The sequence below is a fragment of the Enoplosus armatus genome, chromosome 7 (genome assembly GCF_043641665.1).
Source record: "Enoplosus armatus isolate fEnoArm2 chromosome 7, fEnoArm2.hap1, whole genome shotgun sequence".
NCBI classification, from domain to species: Eukaryota; Metazoa; Chordata; class Actinopteri; order Centrarchiformes; family Enoplosidae; genus Enoplosus; species Enoplosus armatus.
In genome coordinates, this window is record NC_092186.1 from 16,430,571 (window position 1) to 16,454,023 (window position 23,453).

Here is a 23,453-nt window from a genome sequence, read left to right on the forward strand (position 1 = left end):
ATGGGCATCCTAAGACTGGTAGCCAGAATCATGGGTAGGATCAGCACTTTCAGGTCCTATCAGTTTGTGCTTCTCCTGGCTGCTGCGCTTGCTGTTGTTGCTTTTTACTACTTTGGCTCAGAGAGGCAGAACTTCTCCAGCACCACAAAGAGGATCAAGCACACCCAGGCCAGCCACAACACCAACAGAAATGATGCAGACCTAACTGTGGACACCGGGCTCTCACACCCAGCTGGGTACGAGGAGCAAGGAGTGGAGGAGCAAGATGTAGGCGGAGAGAGCGAGGCGCTGAGGTCCAGGAAAGGGAAAGGTGACGCTGGTGACCAACACTACCATGCACTCATGATGTTCACCAAGGTGGACAAGAGCCGGAGCCTGCAGGACAAGTTCAGGGTGGCCATGTTGTCTATGGTTAAGCACGGACACTTCCTGGAAGAAGAGGTGTTGGTCCTTCATTTTGTGAGCGACCAGGCCAGCAAAGAACTGGGAGAGAAGATGCTGCAGGAATTTCTCCTTGATGCAACGTTTAAGTATGAGGTAGGCAGTCTAAAAATGTGTTTGCATTGCACCATAGCTCGGCTATCTATTGATTTGAAAATGAGAAGAAGAAATCCTCACAATGTTTAACTTTCTATTTCTTGTCAAGTTACCTTTGATGTGTAATGAAATCAGTTGAATTATGCTGTTGATATTATGCTAGTTAGTTCTTTATATTATAAACTATGTATTTATTGAGCTAAGTGTAAGCAGACAAAAGGAAATTAGTCTTAAGATCTTTGTAGTGAAACAGCGGCCAAGAGACAAGTCTATTAGACTATTTGCTTTATTGTTGTGTCTGTTTTGTATTTTAACTGCACAACTCTGTCTGATGGACCAGTGGCAGAGTCAGTGTTTCTCACAGAATGCTAATTTATTTAGTTTTGCTCGTTCCACATTCAACACTTAAAGTTAGATGTAAAAGGGCATTCACAAGTTAACTTCTGACTAGGAGAGTAATTTTTGCACCTAAGCACACCATTTTGACAGACTGTATTTTGACAACATTGGGTGGACGTTGCCCAAATGTAACACTGGGAATTATTTCTGGTTTTACTAATTTTGGCATGTGACCCAATTTTTAGGTCCCAAAAGTTTCAGGACTCCAGCAATTAGAGAATCCTCAAGTTTTTATGTGACTATGGTGTATTTGAGATGGAGACAGCTCTGAATGGGTTAGATAGAAATAATGACAGATTTAAAAACAATGTGATTATCTTTTTATTTAATGCATAGCAAACAAATCTGAATTTTTCAGTGTTTGAAATCACTATCAGGAAAACCCACGGTTGAGGCCCTAAAGTCTAATTCTTGAAACACTAGTTTGTAGGACATGTCATCTGACTACGTCCGAAGGCAAAAGTGTTCTGGAAGGCAAGATGAAAAGACGTCACAGACGGGGAAGAGGCCAGATAGAAGTATACAAATAAGGATATTGGCGCACAATTTTGTACAGTTAGATGTGTAAAGAATGAAAAATGAAAAAAAAAAATGAGTCCAAAAGTCCTGCCCTTTTTTTGCACCTCCACACACCTGGCCAGGTGGCGTGAGGGTGACAGGATTTCAGATGCTGTTCAACAATCCCACAAGCACTTTGTTTGAAGCATACTGACCCCTTAACCCAGGTGTCCTCTGCGAGAAAGACATCAGCTATAGGTGCTGTTTAAACTTGAAACACAGGGGGGCAGTCTTGGCCTGCCAAACAAATCCCTCACCAATGGGGAGATCCCTCCGTTACTGTGCACTCTCTGCCAAACAGAGGATCATGTCCCGTCTCTGTTGCTCTTTCTGTTGCATGTAATGCCCTGACCCGTTGCTCCTCTTTTGTATTCTTCACAGAACATAAGATCATAAACTTAAAAATGATTTATCTCTTTCCAAATCCTCCTCATCAGCTCTGCATTTTCTCTCAGGAATGTCTCATCATCCACAACATCTGGTGTGGATGTTACAGCTCTGTATTAGCTTAGACTGATCCCATGCCTGCTTTTGGATTGGTTAGAGGTTTGCTCAGCTTGGCATCTTGGCAGTTTTTGAGCCTGTTGGTCAGATTGCTTCCTGTTCATTTCAGTTTCTATACTCAAAGTCTTGTAGGAGCACAGCTGGGAGGGTGTAATGTAAAATACTAGACACGTTTACTTTTGAGATGTGATGGTTAAGCTATCAGATATTTAAAACTATCAAAATATTGATCAGTATCTGCCTCAAATATTCAGTAGCAGTCCGGCCAGGCAACTGTTTCTAAATTACCTCAAACATATCTTTGGTTGGGGGGGGCTGACCATGAACCGCAACAAGCCCGGTTCAGCCGGTGACTTTTGTTTCATGTCGTTCCCCACCTGTCTGTCCCACTGTTCCTGTCATCTGTATACTGTCCACTTTCAAATAACATGCCTACATGCCCCAAAATATCCTAATTAAAAAGACATATCTTTAGCTGTCTGTACTGCAGCATCTTTTACTTATTGGCTGACATATGCGCTAATGCATATATATATATATATATATATATATGTGTATACTGATATATGTATCAGTCACACACTCGTTAGTACGTAGTGGTCCAGGGAAACAAGTTTTTATAATTCTCATACACAGCTTTTTAAAATCAAAGTTACATGCTCCATAATTTCAAACAGTGCCTGGATTGTACCAGCAGGCTGTACGCCCAGTGGTTTTATCATTCTCATGGTGTCATTCCAGACCAGTGCTTTTAAACATTGTGGTTTGAGATAATGAATCGTGAAATAATGCTCTGCCACCACTGACACAAGTACAGCCTCTGTCTCTCCTGATGTGCACACGGAGAGAAGTCCTGCCAAAGTTACAGATGGGATGGGGACTCCCCCAGGGGCCGACAGAGGCAGTGTATATGAGCACGCTGACATCCTTGTCTGCTCATCTCGAGTGTCATTCCCGTTAATTATTTATCTTAAAGGAGCATGAGGGTTAGGGACAGCGGTTATGCAAGAATTTTAGCCTCCATCACTTCCCCAACTGTGGTAAATTCAATGACCCACTTGACATTCGCAACAAACAGCCTGCAGAGTCACACTGCCCAGAGGCTGTGCTCATTACTGCTGACCAGCATTCACACACAACATACTGGAGTCTTTCTGCACTCAAACCGTCACTTCATGAAATGTTTCTCTTTCATAACCTTTGTATATTTTAGAATATTATGTAACTGACAGCAGGGAAGTGCTATATCATTACAAATAAATTAGCTGCAGTAAATACAAGGACAACTGTCAATTTGTAAAAAATAGATGGAATCGTGTTGTTGTGAAGGTCTTTAGGGGCCTTAAGAGCTTGCTTAAGAGTCTGCAGAGAGTTTGTGGATCCATAACCAAACTTTTTAAGAAGCAAAGTGTTAATATCTTCCCCTCTGAGTTCCCCTGAAATGAATGTCCTGCTAACTGGTGGACAGGTAGTTCTCACTGTAGTTTGCAAACTTTTATTTAAAAACTTGCCCACACAAAGGCAATAAATGTTGTTGACAGGGAGATACAGGATACTATTGTTTTTAAGGTATGCACATATACAGATTTTCCTGGTATTTCTCATTCTGTGTACACCCCCCACCCCCCGTTCAGTGGAAATTATGGTAAGCAAGTCTGGCCAAAAAAGTCAAAAAAGGACATTTAGCTCAGTACTAGCGTCCCCTCAAACAACAGTACAACTTGCCTACGACTGCCAAACATGTCCAGCCTCTGAAGTCAACTTTGTGCTACAGCTAGTTTTGTTTGTGAACTAATAATATTACTTGGCCAAATACACTGAATGCCAAAAGTATCAGAAGTATAGATAACAGAACAGGACAGTATTTATTTTACCACTGGATAAATAATGCTGTTCGGCTACTTGGCGCTTGTCAATTTGTCCAAAAATCTGTGACCTTTTATAAAATAAAATAAAAACAGAGAGAACCTTAAAAGCAACTGTCTGTGAGCAAAATATTCTAACTTAATTGCAGCCTTTTGCAAAATGTTGAATCCCTTTGCGTGTTTAAACAATCAACAGCTGCTTCTCATGGATTGAGAATTCATCTGTGTTCGTCTCCTGGAGAAGGGTGGGTCCTTAACTGGTCCCTCGCAAACCACAGGTCCTAAGTATAAAATAGCAACGAGTACTTAGGCTCTTAAACTTTGCTGCTACTTTAAAACAGCAGAGCTTCAATTGTGTGTTCAAGCATCTCAGTTTCCAAGGCTGGTTTGTCTGTGAACACCTCTGGTTCTGGTCCCTTTTATCAAAGAAAATGCTGCAGAAACAATGGCTACATTCAATGCTTTTTTAAAAATCCATTAAAGAAACATTCAAGTAATTCTTTAAGTGGTACAGACAAAAATATATGACGGTTGGTCTTCTTGTGCAAGCTACAAGAGCGAATGCAATCATAGCTGCTCACATAAAAAATAGCAGCCGGCCATCATTTTGATCTCAACTACACCCCAAGTTTCGTGACTGCATCTTGCATGGTTGTGATGCTATTGTGTTGACAAAATCTGTCCACAGAGAGACAGACATGTGTTTCCAGGACCACACAAAGTTTTTTTAAGACCTTGTTACATTATTCATTGTGGCCAGCAGGGCAAAGTAGTAAAAGTATGGTTTAGCTGAATTTCCTCCATGACTAACTAATTTTTTCTATCCATAGTTATTGTTGATCCTGTTTTACCAAAGTCAGATTCATTGCAGCGAAAGACATACTTGTGCACAATCTTCCCCTAAATTTGGCTTACTTGTCTTCCTGTGGTTTGTCTCTTGACTTTTATTGCTTGTGACTGACAGTTTGTCGTGATGAAAACACAGAGCATAAGCTTTTGGCTGAAAGTTTGATTCTGCATGGAGAAATGTGGAAACCAGAGCAGCAAAAAGTGGAAATGAGACGCCACCTGTTGTACTTTCATATGAAACAGTGATATTGATATTAGAATGCGATACAGCTTGTTTAACCACAGTAAGTTATTTTGGATGAGTTATGGAAATCTAATAAATGCATGAAATATAAATGTGTCCTTTGCAGTCCCAGTGATTATTTATCAGGACTTAGCAATATTACTTATTCTATCCACCGCAGTGATTTATGTGCCATTACATAGCATTACCAACAGCAGTCCAGGACAGCACTGATTTCCACAAATGACCAAGGGCTTACCTTAATCTGCCAGGTATCATTAAATGTTTGCCCATCAAGGCCTGATTTATATAATACGGCAGGCATATTGTCCAGCTTTTATCTGAAGCCTCTAACATGCACACTTACTGATGCCCGGCTTAACCAGAAAAGGCCAGATTCTCCTCAGGAAATACTGTTTGTCCCAAACCAACATATTTATAGCTTTAATGATAATCAGTGCTTACTATATTAAAAAAAAATAAAATCCTCTTTTAGTAATCTGGATAGATATCTACTGTACATGGTCAGAGCAGAAACTGTAGCCTTACAGCTGTCGTGGGATTTAAAGCTCAGAGGAGGCAGGAAACTTGGACACAAGAAGAGAGCGTTTAAGACGGGTTGTAGATCAGTGAGACTGCGTGTGACCATCATATGATGCATAATTTGCAGTCAAACCCATGACACAAGGCTGTGTGTTACAAAAATGATTTGTTGTTTACCCTTATATCTATTCTTTATTTTTCTTTTAAGACACCATGGTTCTCTCGTTAATTGTGAACAGTAAAAGGTTTATTTGAGAGGTTGCACGAGGCAACTCGTCTGTACTGGACTGTAAGCGAGTGTCAGAGTCACTTCCCATGTTTATGGTCAAATCTGCTCACTTTTCAACAGAACCTTCCTTTCCTATGTGTTAGACAGGTCATTTCTCACACAAAAGAGTAGATGGGTTTAAACTAATTTCTAGCCACATATTTAATTAAAAAAGTATTCCCATGGGCTCCAAATATTAGCATATTTCACAATTTGTGAACTTAGAGCTATCAGAAAATGTTCAGTCAGGAAGTTGGAAATGCCACACGAGTAGACCATTCAAATTGACAAATTGTAATTTAATTTCATACTGTGACATTATAGTGATTTGCTCAGTTTGAGTGTCTGAGACACTATTTTATATGTTGGCCACATATTCTGAAAGTCCAGATGATTTTGTTTAGAAAGATGTCTCATACACCTCTGAGTCTGCAGTGAAGGGCTGGTTGATACTGACAGATTCAAATACTGTGATACATTTGATCAAATACCTTAATATAATGTAGATGTAATTCAGTATAATGTAGTCATGTTTTGGGAGTGGGTATTTTAGAAAGTTGTCTTTGTTGAGGTTAATGTGAGGCATTCACTGTCTCTCAGAACAGTCTGATAAAATCCAAACTGGACTGAATCCATTTAAGATGAGGAAAACACAAATTGAAGCCATATTACAAAAAAAGTCTCAGACAAAATGTACCAATACTCATAAAATGATGTCTTTTCTAGTTCCATACATTTCCCAGCTCTACTGCAGTCAGGATGTTGTACTAACGTGACTCCGCTGTGTTGATCTGTCATGCAGGTGTTGTTCCACGATGTGGTGGCTCTCACACAGAAGCTGTTCCCGATCGTGGAGGCCATGCAGAAACACTTCAGCGCCGGCTCCGGGGCTTACTACAGCGACGCCATCTTCTTCCTGTCTGTTGCCATGCATCACATCATGCCTCAAAGTAAGAAAAGCACATTTTGTCACATTTCAGTGAAATAACTACAGATTAAGCTTCAGTTTTAGAGCTGATCTGTGAGTGTGTGAAAAAGGGCCTACGCATTACATCTAAGAAAAGCATATTTCTTTTAACATAAATACTGTTTGTACTTTATATGGCTTTAAATTTAGTATTCTGCTTTGGCTCTCTGGCAGACCATGTTTTAAATTCACTCAGATGCTCACTTCTCTACCCTGGCTCTGCTGGTGCACAGCTGGAAAAGTCAGTTTGGGCAGGTATCTAAGAGACACGTGGCATGCTGCAGAGGCCCTGGGGAGCGAGGAAGGAGTCATGTTGCTGCTGCCCACATTAGTGCCCCCTGTGTTGTTGCTGACCGATGGCAGCGATACCCTCTTTTGTGCACTGTTGTGGTTCACTTCAGTGGATGTGCAGCATGGGGTGTCAATCCACAAATGATCCACAAATCCAAACCATTGGACGTTTGGGGTTTGAGTCAGTAGTCACCAGTGGCACACATATGAAACTGAAAGTCTCCATCTTGCAGACAGCGGGGCATCTTGGTTTTTAAACTGTACCTCACGATGCACAACGGGTACACACTTTAGATATCATGTTTTTTTCTTTGAAGGTTGTGATTTCGGCATAATAATTAAAACATTTTAATAGGGGTTGACATATCATGAACAGAGGGTGAAGTGATGTGTTTTTCACTCTGAAGAGTTTCTGTTTTTCAGCAGTTACATACATTAAACTATTTTTATAAACATGGCAGTACTGGGAATCAGATTCCCTTGTGTGAGCTGGAAGTTGAATTTCTTCATTTATCAGCTTTCCACCAAAGAAAGATGCTGCATGTCCACATTTGAAGGCTTGACAACCCCAGTGGTCATATTCATGTTTTCTTTAAGGTTTTGTATTGCACATCAAAGTATATTATTAACATTACTCAGGAAAGTAGGATATCAGTTAGGGAGCAGAAGAGGAAAATGGTGAAGAGGGCGTTTGAGTGCGTTGTCACTCAGATGTCAGTTCTTCAAAGTAGTTTATGGTGGAGCACAAAGTTGTTTTGACTAGATTTTGACCATATTGCCAACATGGCAATGGGTGTTTTGTATGACAAGCAGTCCCTTATATGGACAGGAGGTGTATGTTTGATGGTGTGTCACGTTGTTGAAATGCTTATTGATCAACCATGTGCCACCCGTGTGCTCTGTGTGTCCAAGTAGTCACACATTTCTATTTAAAGAAAGCTTTTATCTATAAAGGGCATAATGTGGTTGTATTAACAGAGAGAGAGTGAGGGGAGATGGTGCACAAATCTACACCAGTGTTATTTTACTTTCTTTGATTTACCTATCTTTCTAAAACTCTCTTCATTCAGCGAGCCTCACCGCAGACACAGAACATCGTTTATCATTAATGACACAGTGAAGCACAAATATAAATAGCAGCAGCAAGTGGGAGGGCTGGAAATTTAACATCCTCTAACTTATGAAGTGGGAGATGTGATTTCAGCGAGTTTAATTTGGTTGTCAAAAGAGAAGGAAGAAGTAGAAGAAAATTGTCAGCGCTTCTGGTTCAGTGTTAAGCCAGCTACACAGCCTGAATAGGAAAGTGTTTTTCAATATAAATGGGAAGTTAAATGTTTGTGGGGTCTGCATTTTATTTTTATTAGGCTTATGGAGTCAAGACATTTCTGTCATTAAAACAGCTGTCTATTTGAAATATTTTTATATAATAACCTAAATAGAGGTGAGGATCATGTTGTGGTGTCTTACACAATACTTTTTTTGTCAAAATTGTCAATCAGTAAAAAAACTGATTTTGACATATACCATGTGATGCCTGACTAAAGTCCATGACATGTTGTGTCTCTAATAAACTCTGTGCTTACAGTCTACAGGAATTCAACCTTTACTTTCATAGACAGTTGAGACAAAGTGTGTACCAAAGTGCAGAGAAACCTTTTAATCCAAACACAAAAACATGAACACAAACACCACACATTAATGTCACACAGCCATAAGCTAGCAAAAAGCTGAACTGACTGAAAACAGATCATTTGAGACTTCAAATATCTGCAGAAAATGAAGGAAATACCTGAGTATCTCTGTAATGTATAGAGATATAAGTGCCGGTGTATTAATAACATATCACAAGATAGGGCTGGATAAAAATCCAGATATAGATTTTCAAATGAATTGCTTTAATTGCTCATTTTTATTTTAATGATCCATTATTGATTCATGCTGTGTGTAGGCAGTGGTTACTTGTTGTAAGAGATTATGTTAGGGCTGCATGTTGTGTAAAATGTCTAATTTGTGGAGATCGAGTTATTATAGCATGCACCAAAAGGTTATTCTAAGTTAAAAAGTAATGTAGATGATAGCTGGCTATATTAGCTGCGAGAGGGATAGACTGAAAAAAGACTGCACGCTGATCTTTGTTGAGGAGATAATATCTGTGGCTACGAGATGTAAAGCCCCAGAAGTCAAGTGAACAGTATGTGGATGTCCCTGCTGGGTAGCTGATGCCAGCTAGCCAGCTGTCTGCAGATATCAGGCTGATCAACACAAACAGTGCAGATGAATTAGTGAGCAGACTTTCAGTTTCTGCCCTCTCTGTGCTGCTTCAAGGACTGAATCAAGAATTGGATGGATTCTGGACTCTGTGAATCAAAGTGAATTGAGAGATCAGTGCCAATATCCGGCCCCATCACAAGATATTACAATATTTATCCAGTTAGTCTGTCTTATAGTGTTTGTTCAGTGTAGCCTGAGGGAAGACATTTAAATATATATGTGATATGCTGTATGTGTGACAGTGTTTAAAGCTTCAGACATGATGAAAGCAGTCTGTAGACAATTTATTTAAAAAGAGGACTCTATTTTCACACCATCAGTGCTTGGAGGATGAGGAATAAAACTACACAATGGAAACCTGTTGTAATTAATAATTAGGTTCCTAAGAAACGCTGTTTTTGTTCCATGTTTTGTATCCCCTCTAGAGGTCTCAACATGCTGGGACTTGAGTCTCTCCTACAACCTCGACCTCTATTTTCCTCCTAAGGTAGAAATGGTACCAATAATGTGTGAATTACTTTGCTAAAGCGATGAAGATGGTACCTGGAAGCGAAGTAGTAGCTAAACTATTGGTTGTCACACAGGCTTAAAATTACACAGCAGATAGATGCTTATTTATCGCAATAGTTTTTAGGTTCTATATTTATTTGCCTCTTGTGTTGAAAGCAATCGGCTTCACAACAACTGGTGAAATTCATGATGAAGCACCAACACGTCCTTTCTGTTGTGATAAAACCTTTTAATCATTTTTAGCAGTTCTAACGGACGGCGTATTTCTATTTTTGAAAATAAAGTCTAACTTTAGTAGGCATCCCTGCTATAACCTTTTACCCTGTTTCTCCAGAGCTCATAACACAGAGCTAATTACTCTTCCTCATGGATTTATTGATGTAAAATAGCAGGCCAGGATTGAACATGAGTGGGATGGTGGAGTGGATCAGACTAGAGCTGAATTTAAATGTCCTCACTTCCTCTCTCTAGTGGACCAGTGGGCATAACAGGCACATTATGGTGAAGTCCGCAGCAGCTGGGGCTTCCCAGTTAAATAGCTGATCAGGTCTACGAAGGGTCTCCTGCAAACTTTGATCCAAAGTCTCCAAAAACTGTAAATGTGTCAAGTTGTAATCATATTATCAGGGTAGTCATGCTGCCTGGAACAGTTTTTATTGACTGGTGTCTTGGCGTAGCCTAGCTAGCCAGTTATACGGTCGCCAACTTAACTGCAGCAGATCTGTTTACTGTTTTGTGGTTAATGAAACAGTAAAGTGTCCATGGCAAATATTAAAAAGGGCACGGTTTTTCTTTTCATGGTCAACAGGACTAGCCAGGATATTTTCATAATTTTGGCTAATGTGTTAAAGCAGTGGCATCATACTGGAAAAGGGTCATGTTCAGTTATTTAAGTCTAAACTTGGTTTGCTGCCTTGTCTTATTATTTTAAAAAAATATTTATATTTTGGAAAAAATGTGGAAAATGAAAAGGGTATTTATTTTATTTTTTTTATTTAATGATAAACTCTTTTGATAAAGCTTCTTTGAGTTTTTGTTTTCTCCTCACTTTATATTTCTAGAAGCATTTTGTAACTAGTGCTTGTGACGACAGGGCCGTGCTTACTGCAGACAGCAGTGGACAGTTTTTTCTTCAGCAGGAAACACGTCCATGTTTGGATGCACGAGAATGTAATGAGGGTGAAAATGAATTAAGTGATCTTCCTCCTTCAAAAAATCCAGGGTGTTTTCCAGTGAATGTTAGTAAAAGCAGAAAACAATGACCCTTACAAATAGGCTGTAAGTGCTCACATCAAGACAGACATTAGGACTTAATGAGTTTGACCCACTTTCTTCCTGAAAAAAAATGTGATGTTAGACAACAGTGTCTCTGTTGTTTTGTTGCTGTGGCTGAGTTGAGGTTTAGTCAAACTGACCAGAGCCTCAGGCGAGCTCTTAGCCACCCTAACGACATTATTCCTGCAATAAACTTACAACACCCACGCACGGTTGATTTTAACCTCCTTTATTTCTACTTATCCATTTCGTTCAATAGCAGTTCTTGTACAAAAACAAAAAATGTCATGTTTGATCACAGGGAGGCTCATTCCTCTCTAAACAACTTAACAAGCAATATTTTAGGGATTATTGAAAGAAAACAGTGATTAATGTGGATTCTTATATAGTAGATTCTGCCTGTTTGTCTAAGTGCATTTAGTTTCCTATATTTCATATCGTCCACATTCTTCATCTTTGCAAGTCCTAGAATTCATCAGAGGTCCGCCATCACAAATTCAGTTGAAAGTCAGTTTAAACAATCTATGAAAAAAATAAAGACATTTGGATGAAAACTATTTGGTAAAAGGTGCTTTGTCCATAGTTTGGAACCAAGATGTCAACAAGTCTGATGTCCTTCTTGTGATCTACGCTGGCAGACAATTGTTACCAGAGGTGGTGTCACAACAAACTTCTTTTATCATGACAAAGCGAAACATGTTGGAGAATTTGAGATGTACTTAAACTCAGACACAGGCAGGTTTAGTTGTAAAAATAACAACCACAATTCAGACACGGTTGCCTCAGTCATTGACTAGTTACTGTTCTTATGATAAGAAAATCATCAGTAGAAGAACGTTTATACACAACATTATTGGGCATCTATGGAAGACATGCTGCCCATTCATACCGTTGAGAGTGATGGCTTTAAGGCAGTGATGAAAACACTACATTTATGATATGTAACACCAAACGGAAAGTATTTTACCCAAAACTAAATCCCAAAGCTGTCGTGAGAAAGCAGAGCAAGTGGCAACAGAGTCTTGTACATTTAAATCACATTTTTAGTGAAATGATCTTAATCTGTTGTGATAAAACAGCCCATAACACAAAGCCCTACTTTCACCTTCACAGGACTTTGTGTTGAGTCATTGATCTAACATCAAACCCACATCAAACCCACCCATCACAATGATGTAACACCTTAAGGCCCTCTTCCTGTTATACTCCCACTAGTTAAGCCCCGTTAGTACAAACAAACAGCGCCGACACCCTCTGTGTTGCCACAGTACATGAAGGCATTGTGATGGCAGCTTCCTTGTTTGGAGAGCACAGAAAACAGGTCAGTGCCGTGTTGCTGAGTCTTCTTTTTCCGTCATTTGTTTCAACAGAGCCCGTCACTCAAATATCTTTGCAGCACAAACTCATAGTGACATGTATACCCTTTGTTTTGCATTTCAGATGGCTTTGTTGTGGCCAAAGTTGTGAGTTTTATTCCCCAAATTAGGTTAGCAAAATACAATTGCAGTAGTGTTGATGTAACATTGATGTACATGAACAACTGTTATAGATAAACGGCACAAAATAAAGATGGGACATTAGCATCCAGATTAGAGGAGCAAACATACAGTTCATATGCTTCCATGAAGATGAAATTCAATTTACTCTGCCTTGTTTACACATAAACTGAACTAGTAGGTGATCAAGTTTATTTTTCAAGTGTAGCCTCTTTATTTTCCTTCTAATAAATATCTCTCATTTACATACTGGATGGATGATGAAACACAAATCACATTTTCCTCTATATAATAGTAGTTTTACACTTGCTGCTTTGCTGGATCTCAACAAGGCTTTGAAGAAGTGAAACTGATCTGAATTCATGTTTGAGCTCTGAAGGTCCGTGCTGCATACACAAACCCATTCGGCTCATTATTTTTAAGTACCCTCATCTTTTAAGTCCTTCCGCACCAGTTGTACTAATTCCGCAGTTTCTGTCAAACCAACCCTTTTGCTTTGTCAATAAATGTTTACTGCCCTCGAACGAGAGGCCGTCCTCTTTGACAGTACATCTTATGCTGACAAGTGTTTTCATCATTCCAATAATCATGTTGGGCCCCTGGCACACCATTCCTGAGTATTTCCCATCCTTTCATCACCATGCCAACCGGCAAAACATAGGAAGCTGAAACAATGAACAGATGAGGGCCTGAATATCCTGGATACTGCCGTTATTATTTCATCCACAAGCAAGATACAGTGTTAATCATTTACTGTGTGTACGTTCACAACTGCTAAATGTGCACTTTTTTATAGTTCTGCTCATCTTTCACAATTTATAGACATTTTCATGCAGCGCAACCAGGTTTGCAAGACTCTTGTCAGAGTCTGCTCTTATTTAATTGTGTATCCCTGGAAGGACTCTTAGAAGTGATTGGGCAGGCAGTGGATGATGTGCGAGTGGTCAGAGAAACTCAACCTACGTGCACAGTTGACTCAGAATTTCCTGCGATAATTTTAAAAACAGAACTCATTTTTATCATTTATTAAACTTGGTTATAAATAAGTGATTATTCATCATCAATTCACATGAGGTGGACAGAGGTCGCTTGTTCTTTCAGTAACCATTCTTTTAGTAGTTTACACATGTTTGGAATAATCTTAGAGGTGTTTCTAAAGGTTGATGCTGCCTTATTAAAGTGTTGTGTTCTTCTTTCAGGTCTGACGCGCATAGTGCAGCTTGACCTGGATCTGAAATACATGACCAACATCAGGGACCTCTTCCAAGAATTTGACCAGTTTCCTCCAGGAGCAGTACTAGGCATCACCAGAGAGATGCAGCCAGTCTACAGGTAGGCGGTGTGGCACAACACATCAGCTGTTAGTGAATTTGTTAGGGCCATACAAAAACACTAAAAGTCTGAGTGTGCAATATGTAAGTGCCAGTTGATGCAGAGCTGCTCTCTGCTTTCATTTTGGTGCCTCAGCTTTAAAGTGTCCACTCACTGTCCAGATGTTTTCTGGCTAAGATTGGATCAAGGACCAGCTCCTGTCAAGAGAAAAGTCCTGACTTTTTAGCTTTGCCTTTCAACCTGATAAAATGGGTCCAACCAAAAGTCAGTGGACACAATTAAGTTTAGGACTGTGGAGTGAATAAACTGATCCCTGATCTTAGATGGAGAGAAATGAAATGGACAATTATCACAGGAGTCCATACATCTTAAACATTAATAGGGGGGATTTTTGAAAAATGTGAATTACATTTTCTACTGCACATGTGCACATGTAGGTGTGACAAGGGCATAGTGACTAGAGTATCAAGCCTCATTACTTTATGAGTACAGACTGAAATGTGTCTAACGTCTATGTAGTTGTGATAAATTTGCAGATTTTTACTTACAAGATGGTCGTCCCTACAGCAGCCAGACTGAGACGTAAACTGATACAGCATTGTCATCTTGTTTTGGTCCCTCAGTGTGTCTTCCCAATGAGCTGATCCATGCCTAATCGAGCTTTAAAAAGTTGGAAAGATCATCAAACAGTTTAGCTTCAACATTTTTAAAATGTTTAAAATATCTCCTGGTGTCAAGGTTATTTTTCAATGCTGAGATGCTATATTTATGCATGGCATTGGTGAGAGCAGCTGCATTAGCAATAGCCTTTGTCTCATCACTTTCTCACTAATGGGTTAAAAGCCACCATACTAATCTCACTCACTCTTCTTGACCCCAGATGGAGTTTAGTTTTTATGGGCCTCACTTGCACATTCACAGTTATTTTCTCTCTCAGCTTCTAAGTGAGAAAGAACATCAGAAGTCTCTCATACAGACTCTGATTCACAAGAACCTCAGCAGTGTTACCAGTCTGTCATTTCCCAACTACAAGCAAACATTAAAAAGTTGTAATGAAACATTCAACAGAAACAACTAGTGGCCTTTCTGATGCTCCATGTAGGCCTAATGGTTGTCAGTCCAGGATTTTCATGAGGAATGAAATGCAAAGTTGTAAAATATCAACATTTGTTACCACTAACAATGAAATACCTGAAAACCAGAAACATTTTGAATGTGTTTCAATAATGGTCAATTCTAAAATCAAAACTGGGATAAGAACAGGGATGTAAATTATCAGATCCTCCTCAAATGCAAAGTTGGGAGGTTGATTCATATTCATGTCTTTACCCCAGTTTTACATTTTTATATTTTTTGATGTAAAATAACTGATATATTTGGTAACACACACCAATTTATAAAGTGGAAATGCCATTTAAGTGGTAACAGCACATTCCTAAATCTGTATAGTACGTGCTTCAGCTCTGTCACACCTGAATCATCTGAATGTTCTTTTGCATCATTTCCGGTCAGAACCTCCTGAATGTGCGTCAGAAAATGTAACTGAATGGGCGCCCTTTGAACATTGACTGCATAGCTGAAGTGTTGCCAAACCACAAGCTGCTCAGAACCATCCTTTCACCTGGAGCCAGTGCTGCAAGATAGTGATCCATGATCGCAGCCATAAAGTCCCAGTTGCATGATTTTGCTACACTGATAGTATGATGTCATGTTTTCATAAATTACCTATTTTTAGTCCTTCATGCCAGATAAATAATTAAGGATTTGGCAGAATCTAAGCAGAGAGATACCTCCTTGCCAGGAAATGTTTTGTTCTCATCCTGTGATTCAGATGCATCTCCCGTCTCTTTGTCAGCCTGTCTCGAGTAAACAAACAAGGTGCTCATCCCCAGAACTAACAAACACACTGATAGGATCCACAAAACCTTCTCTAATTGGCCCTACATGTCGGGTTCATAGGGAACTTGACATCAGGTCATGGCCCCCCTGTGGTGGCACTGCAGATCTTGAGACTGAACTCCTCCCTCCTCTCCTCCTCAGCCCTGCACACCAGTTCAGAAGGAAGAAAAGGCCGCCTTCTCAGACCATTGTTCTCATCCTCAATAAACACAGCTCATACCTCAGCAATGTGCACACTGGAAGGATGTGAGTGGAAGAGTCACAAGTATCCAAAGTTAGCATCAAATGCTTAGTTGGATTCTTAGTCCTTGCCATTACTTTGCCAAATTTTTATTTAGGAAAAAAAGTACTTTTAGTTCCCTTAGTTGAGTTATGCTTGTGCTTCTGTTGGCACACTCAAGTCTATTCCTATCAGTCTGGAAAGTTATGTGAATGAGTACAGATCAAATTTCCATACTATCTGTCCAACTTGATCTCTCCTATCAACCAGTTTTTCTTTCTCATATTGACTTTTGATCAGAGGCTTTGGAGTAAGATAATGAAGATGCACACAATCCACTCAATAAAAACACCAGCTGTTATTCACCCAAATCAGAATGTCATACTTATTACTGGCAATGACACTGTGTGTGTGTGTGTGTGTGTGTGTAAATGTAAACAATGGACTCCGTCTTTCAAGCTCTTTGTTTCTCAGCTGATTTTTCCGTCCCTCTCCAAGATAGTAATACAAACATGCCTGTTCGTTTAGACTACTTCACTGTTTTCCACCCAGGCACAGCATCAAAACAGGACGTCACTGTGTGTGTGTGTGTTGGATAGTAAGACTACATGAGGCAAGGTCAGGTGGGAGGTTTCATGTAGCAGCTGCTTACTGGGATAAACATACAGCTAGGTGGTTTCCTCCAAAGTTTTAAAGACTGTGAATGAAACACTGAATCAGACATTTGATTTTAGTTAGAGGACATGTTAAGATAATAACTCACAGCTTTTAGTGTCTTTTATACATGTAAATGTGTGTATAACTTTTCCTCATATGCTTTTTTAAACAACTGCCACCATATTTATGAAATGTAATGAAAGGCATTTTGTTTTCATTGTAGCTTTCATTGCACGTTTATGTGATGTTGAGTGTTATAAATGTATGATTTATATCACTCTCTCTCATATGACTTACTTATGACTAGGGGTCTCTTGGCCAAAAGGGAATCTTTGTTTTGAAGGCGTAATCTGTTATTAGTAATGCATAATGACATTAAAATTGTTCCTCAAATGTTGTATAATATACTGTATAGAGATGTCCCGAGCCAATCCTAGGGATCAGTATTGGGGCCGATCCAGGCATATTTTAAAATAAACCAGATCAACATCTCATCCTTTCTTTACTATACTCTACTGTGTTTTGTCCACATCTGCGGTTGCAGCACTGAGTATGTGAATGTATTTGTATTTGTGCGCACTGGCGAGTTCTGACACCAGGATTTGCAAAATACACAGATTCGCTAAACTCCAAGTTAAGAGTAGCAGTGTAGGAAACATATCAGTTTTAACTGGGACTGAGTGTCGCTTTCACCAGTTAAAATGACAAATGTCATCGGCAGCAGATCATATCCGCTGAGGCTAATTCATGCTAATTCTGCGAGTAACTTAATAACAGGACAAAATTAAACTTGTCTGCCGTCAGGTTTGTTTTCTCTCTGCAGCCGCTGTAGTTGGCCAAAGATCGTTTGTGTGGGAACAACCACTCTGTAGCACCACTGTACAACCACAAGTGGACATATTTCATCAATATTTAGGTAAATATAAGTATTGGATCAGACTCTGAATCAGCAGATACCCAATATTAAAGGATTCTGATCAGGGATTGGGGCCAAAAAACTTGATCAGGACATCCCTAGTAATATATACGCTATATTGTATAGTGTCTTTTTCTCCTGATTTGTTGGATGACATGGTTGTCATGGTGTACAAAGTTGGGAAATAAGAATGTCATCAGTGGAAAGGTATTATTTGTGTGTGCATGTGAGACAGTAAAGCTTAGTCTGCATAACTGTAAATGTTAGTGATGCCAGGTTTCTGCGTAAGTAGTTTTAGAAGTGGAGTTGCAGTTTTCCTGCCAGACTGCAGTTGGCACCGGCATCCCCAAACAGATCTGTATCTCTGCCGTGCCACTGTACTGGTTCAATGGGTTACTAACCCTGGGAATCCCCTGCTAATGTTGTTCCTGTGGGCCCGGATGCACTCATTTAAAACACACGGCAACATAGCAGTAGATCGTGCCTCTTAGCATGCACAGCCTTACTGGTTTAAAACTCTGTCGCTGTGGACCAGTATGGGTGTATATGAAGGTGTGCAGGGATGTCTTTATGTGAGAGTACAGAGTTTGCAGTGTCACGAAGGTCAACTCGTTCTACCAGCAGAGTTTTGAAGCACATTCCAGGTCCAGCAATTTATTTTTCTTCTCTCTCTCTTTTTTTTAAAGGAAATTTGAAAAGTTTTGACAGCAGTTGGGGATTTACGTCACTGAGATTCTCAAGGATATTGCTATCCACTGAGTCTGTAGTGGTCTACAGCTCAGCTGTAATGGTTCAAGGAACAACACTTCTTTTTTGGTGGCTTTTTTGCTCAAACTGTGGTGGCTGGCCTGAATAGGCTTTTGACATACTTGACTAAATTGCTTAGATTTTTTTTTCTAGACAATTACATAAGGAGAAAAAAAATCCTGACAAGCGAAAACGAGTCAAAAACATCTCCCAACATCTTAACTGCAAAGACAGCCAGGAACTGAATCATCTGTCAAGCAGGTAAATAATATAGGTGTACTGGAATTTCATGACGGGGAGCTCAAAAAGACAATCATAAAAGACTTTATAACAGGCAAAGAAAATAATTTTGACTGCTTCTACGAGCCTGGCAGAAGGGGATATGTGACTGAGAGACAAGCGACAGAAATGTGGGATTAACGTTATGCTTTAATGGAAGTAGTTCACGTTCCACATTACGAGAGAAAAGACTTCATGGATGAGGCCTGTGTTGTCCTTAGACTAATAGTGTCTGAGGAAACCATAATTTATAATCTGGGTTGTCTTTTATTCTGAGCAATACGAGAGTCTGCTGCACTGCACCCCAAAACAACCAGCGTGGCTACACTGTCAGTATATTAAATGTTTTCTTTAGAAGATAATCCAGCCAGAGTGAACATTTGAGAAACAAATCTGCAACCAGCGTGTTAGCCCAGTGAGCTGGCTTTTTAGCCATTAGCCAGTGGCCAGTGGACTTTGCAATACTGTATTTTAATTTTGAAACTTGTTATCAGCGATGCATTGCGTGAATCCTCTCCCCTGGTGTGTTTTCCTGTGTTGAGTGGAGTGGGCTCTCAGCTCCCACTCTGTTTTGGTGCTAATGGACAGAGCATTATGCAGGAGAACGCATCCTCCCACCAGCCGCATTCAGAGCACATCCTGCCGCTGAAAAGTTCATTATTGGAAAAAATGCCCCATGTCTTTTCCCTGCAGCTGCATTTATAATGTTTTAAAACCCAAGAGACAAGACCCACTTGCAAGTGTCACAGTCAAAGCCACAAACACACACATTGAGAGACATTAGCAAGAAGCAAGTCACTCTCTTCATGCTTTGATTCTCCATTGTGTGATACATCCCACTGATTCCCAGTTTTTTCTGTGTAGCACTCTCACTGTGACATACTTGTCTGTCTGATTTTGTAAACTTGGATTTTAAATTGTAGGCGTTCTTGTTTGAAGGCTCCTCTTTCCCATCAAAGCTGGACTTTTCTTTAATATACCTTCTACATGTTGCCAAACTCCTTTGTGATGAAAAGGACCAGACATTTCATTTTGTGTACCTCAGAACCAGACTCCCCTCGGTCAGCGAGAGTGTTTTACGCAGCTTTCAGAGAGCGGGCTGTTTCTTGTCCTGAAAAAAAAAAAGTGGAGGACACATTTGGATGGGATAGCAGCACAGAATGTCCCTGTAACCTGCTAATGCTTTTCTTTCTGTCACGAGTGAGAGAGACACTTCACTTGAAAGGTTGGCAGTGAAAATTGGAGGCAGGAGACGATAGAGCTGTGAACTGGCAGAGCAGGAGAAGAGGCACTTGCAGGAGCACTGAGCGAAGCTACGAGGTTATATGTCTAGTTTGATTGTACTGGTACAAAGGAACAGAAAGAGACTGAAGTCATTGTGACGGAGAACAGAGCTGCATTCTGTTCTCGTCCTTCAAATCTCACAACTTCTCAAAGGCCGAAGTGACCAGTTTTTTTGAGTACTGAAGCAAGAGAAGCTACATCAGAAAAACATGCCTGATGTGCAATAATTGATTAAAACAAAAAGAGATGCATATGCAGTATATACTGAAGCTATCCCATGTGTTTATATAAGCACACAAGTTATTATGTAATGTTGGCCAACTCTTTCCAGGTTTTTTGTGCCTCGAAATGAGGATGAAAACAACACAGAGGTATTTGAGGGTGTAGTTTAGCTAGTAATTGTAAACACATGCCTTTGTGCACCAAACCTGCAGTTCTTCTGTAAATAGTTCCTGATGTTATTTATGCAAGGACCTGACTGGAAATATTGTCATGCATATTTTACCCTGCTCATGTATTTTATTGGCATCATTAAAAGTGTAATTTAAAGAAAGTGCAAGGTTATCTGAACGGAAATGCCACAGATGTGTTTTTAGGTCATTTAGAAACAATGTCACTATTACATAATGTCTTTTAGTTTCGTTTATTAGAGAAATAGTGTGACATTTTGTGAAATACATGTATTCACTTTATTGCTGAGTTGGATGAGAAGATTGATACCAAATATTTGTCAGCCAGCAGCCTGTTAGCTTAGCCCAGCTCAGAGACTGGAAACAGCTAGCCTGGCTCTATAAACCAGTAAGAAAATCCTCCTAGCAGCACCTCTAATACTCACTAATTAACACGTCATATCTAATTTGTTTAACTTGTGCAAAAACCGAAGTGTAAAAGCATCACTTTGCCATTGTATGGGGGGGGTTATGTGCCTGAGCAGTAACTTCCTGGAGTCTCAGCTGGTTGCCCGGCAACTGGTCAGTGCCAAGAATTAGTCCGGCACATTCAGTTCAAGTTCATATATATGTTCTACTTAGTACATGCCTTGTTCACATTTCTTTAGAAAACTAATGTATGGTATTCTTATCAAAATTGTTTATGTTATGTTGAAAAATATATATTGGTTAATCTGATTCTTTTTTTTTTATTGTCAAATAAAAGTTTGTTCCACTTAGTACACTCTTCTGTCAAAACAGCGGAATGCAAAAGTCTGTGTAAATGTTCCCTTACTAACTGTGCTCACCCTGAATGTGTCTCAGGGCACGTAGACCCAGTGTACGTCTTAAAAATGATAAATGCTCCACGGGGGCCACAAGTCCCCAGCTACCAAACCAACAGACTGTATAAAACTGTGTGGACAAGCTACAGCTGCTGAATATAGGTCAGTAATGATATCAAAGTGTGATTTAGAGAATGTGCTGCTCCCACCAGATTTGATCAAGCTGCACACACACACACACACACACAGAGGTAACTTCTACAATATGAAGCTCAATTATCTGCACCAAGGGAGCAGGGAGAGCTCAGCTGATTGTAAATTTCACCAATTTATTAACGTGACTTTGTATTTTTTGACAAAATTGACTGCATCTGCATTGTCCCATGTGTATTTGCCAACACATTTCTCCATTAATATTTAATCTGCAGTAGGTTTCCCCAGGCTCAATTCTGTGGAGAGTGTGTACGTGCACACATGCGTGCAAGAAAGAGTTCATTCCCATTCGTCGGTAGGAATGAAACATCATTGCACCGGCTGTTAGTCAGTATATAGAAAAGGACATTTTGTACTTTCTTGAAGCAAACTTTTTAAACTTGTTTAAAATAGAACACAGCATCGAAACCAGTGGTCTACATGGACTTGATAGAAGAAACATGAAAGTACTGTAGTAAGAAAATGACAGATGTAGAGAGGAATTTGTCCCATATGGGTTTTGCCTGTTCCTCTTGAGAGATAAGATAAATAACTCATACATACTCATACATCAGGAGTTGAATAGGCAAACAAACACTCAGAGCTGCAGAAGGAGAGTCCCAGCTTAGGTCAGTTGAACTGGCCCATAGCCAAATCTCACTTCCCTCTTCTCACATTCTCACAACTTTACTCCTGACAAGTGTAGCTCTTCCCCTGCAGCTCAGTGTGCTTTGAACCTCTTGCCATCGCATCATCTCTTTGCAATCGAGTATTTTAGATTTGGCAAAAGTGTTGGCCGAATGAAGTAAATACTAATGAACTATTTTATGTCAGGGATCTAACTTATACAGCAGGACTGTTGCTGGCACGCATCTTAGTCAAGTGTGCCAAAAATAGTGACCCTTTATTACACTGTGCATTACATAATATAAAGCAAGTGCTATCTATTACACTAGACTAAAACCTTTCTTGCCAAAGTAAACTAAGATAATATTGACAAATCCCACAAAAGGTCTCACTGAATGAAGTTCTGAGTGTCATTTAGCTGCTTCAGAGTTGGTGTGTTGGCAGGACAGGGTACTGAGTTGGCACTGGCCTCTGGCACTCAACATGCTCTGACACTCCTGGACCAGCTCTCTTCCTGTTTTTGGCCACAGTGCTGTTTGTTCAGCAAACGTGGACTGAAACAGAGTTGACCCTCACTTTTCTAAATGTACAGCCCAAACATAAATGATACACGAGTGAGGCATTTCACTACTGGTGAACAAGTTAAAGTCTTCCTATATGTTTTTTAACCACTTGAAATATTTGAGCCACGTGCTACCTTTCTGCTTGGGTTTGGTGGTTGTCAGTGAGCCCTGGAATAACTTTGCAGGCAATCAGATCAGCATTTGCACAGTGACACCATAAAGGGTCAAAGCTAAATTCATTCATGTGTCCCTGCAGAATTAGTGGTGCTAGAAGCTTGGCTACTGTGGCTGGTGAGCTAACCTGCCAGTTAGCAAGCCAGCTTGCTCAATTGGTAACAGCACAATAAGTAAGCAGTTTATTAAAGAGACGTTTTTGTACCTTGGCTACCGTCTCACATCTGACATCAAACCACGCCTCTTTCGTGGAGTAGTTAATCCTCCGACAGAGCAGGGTTATATAAAATAGGATGACACCAAACAGTTACAAACCAAATGAATCACAAAACTGAAATTCAAAATATTGCTTTTCCCACTGTCATTGTCATGTGAACAACTGCCTTTCCCTCCTCAGACACACCTTCTGGCAGTATCGTAAGGAGAATCCTCGGACCAGAGTAGGTGAGCCTCCTCCTGACGGCCTCCCAGGCTTCAACAGCGGCGTGATGTTATTGGACCTCGGTGCCATGAGGGCCTCCGTTCTCTACAACCAACTGTTGGAGCCTAGCAATGTGGCCAAACTAGCAGACCAGTATCGCTTCAGGGGCCACCTGGGGGACCAGGATTTCTTTACCATGATTGGCATGGAGCATCCTGAACTGTTTTATTCCCTGGCCTGTGGTTGGAACCGGCAGCTGTGCACCTGGTGGAGGGACCACGGATACGGAGACGTGTTTCAGTTGTATTATCGCTGTGGTGAACGTGTCTATATCTACCATGGGAACTGTAACTCTCCAATACCAGATGACTGA

The 23,453-nt window shown here is 40.1% G+C and overlaps 1 protein-coding gene across 1 annotated transcript; it reads left to right on the forward strand.

The window, feature by feature from the left end:
- On the forward strand, positions 1 to 23,453 carry xxylt1 (xyloside xylosyltransferase 1). The gene is made up of 4 exons (XM_070909500.1): positions 1 to 537; positions 6,549 to 6,696; positions 13,756 to 13,888; positions 23,057 to 23,453. The coding sequence occupies exons 1-4, from the start codon at positions 1 to 3 to the stop codon at positions 23,451 to 23,453; spliced, it is 1,215 nt and encodes a 404-aa protein (XP_070765601.1).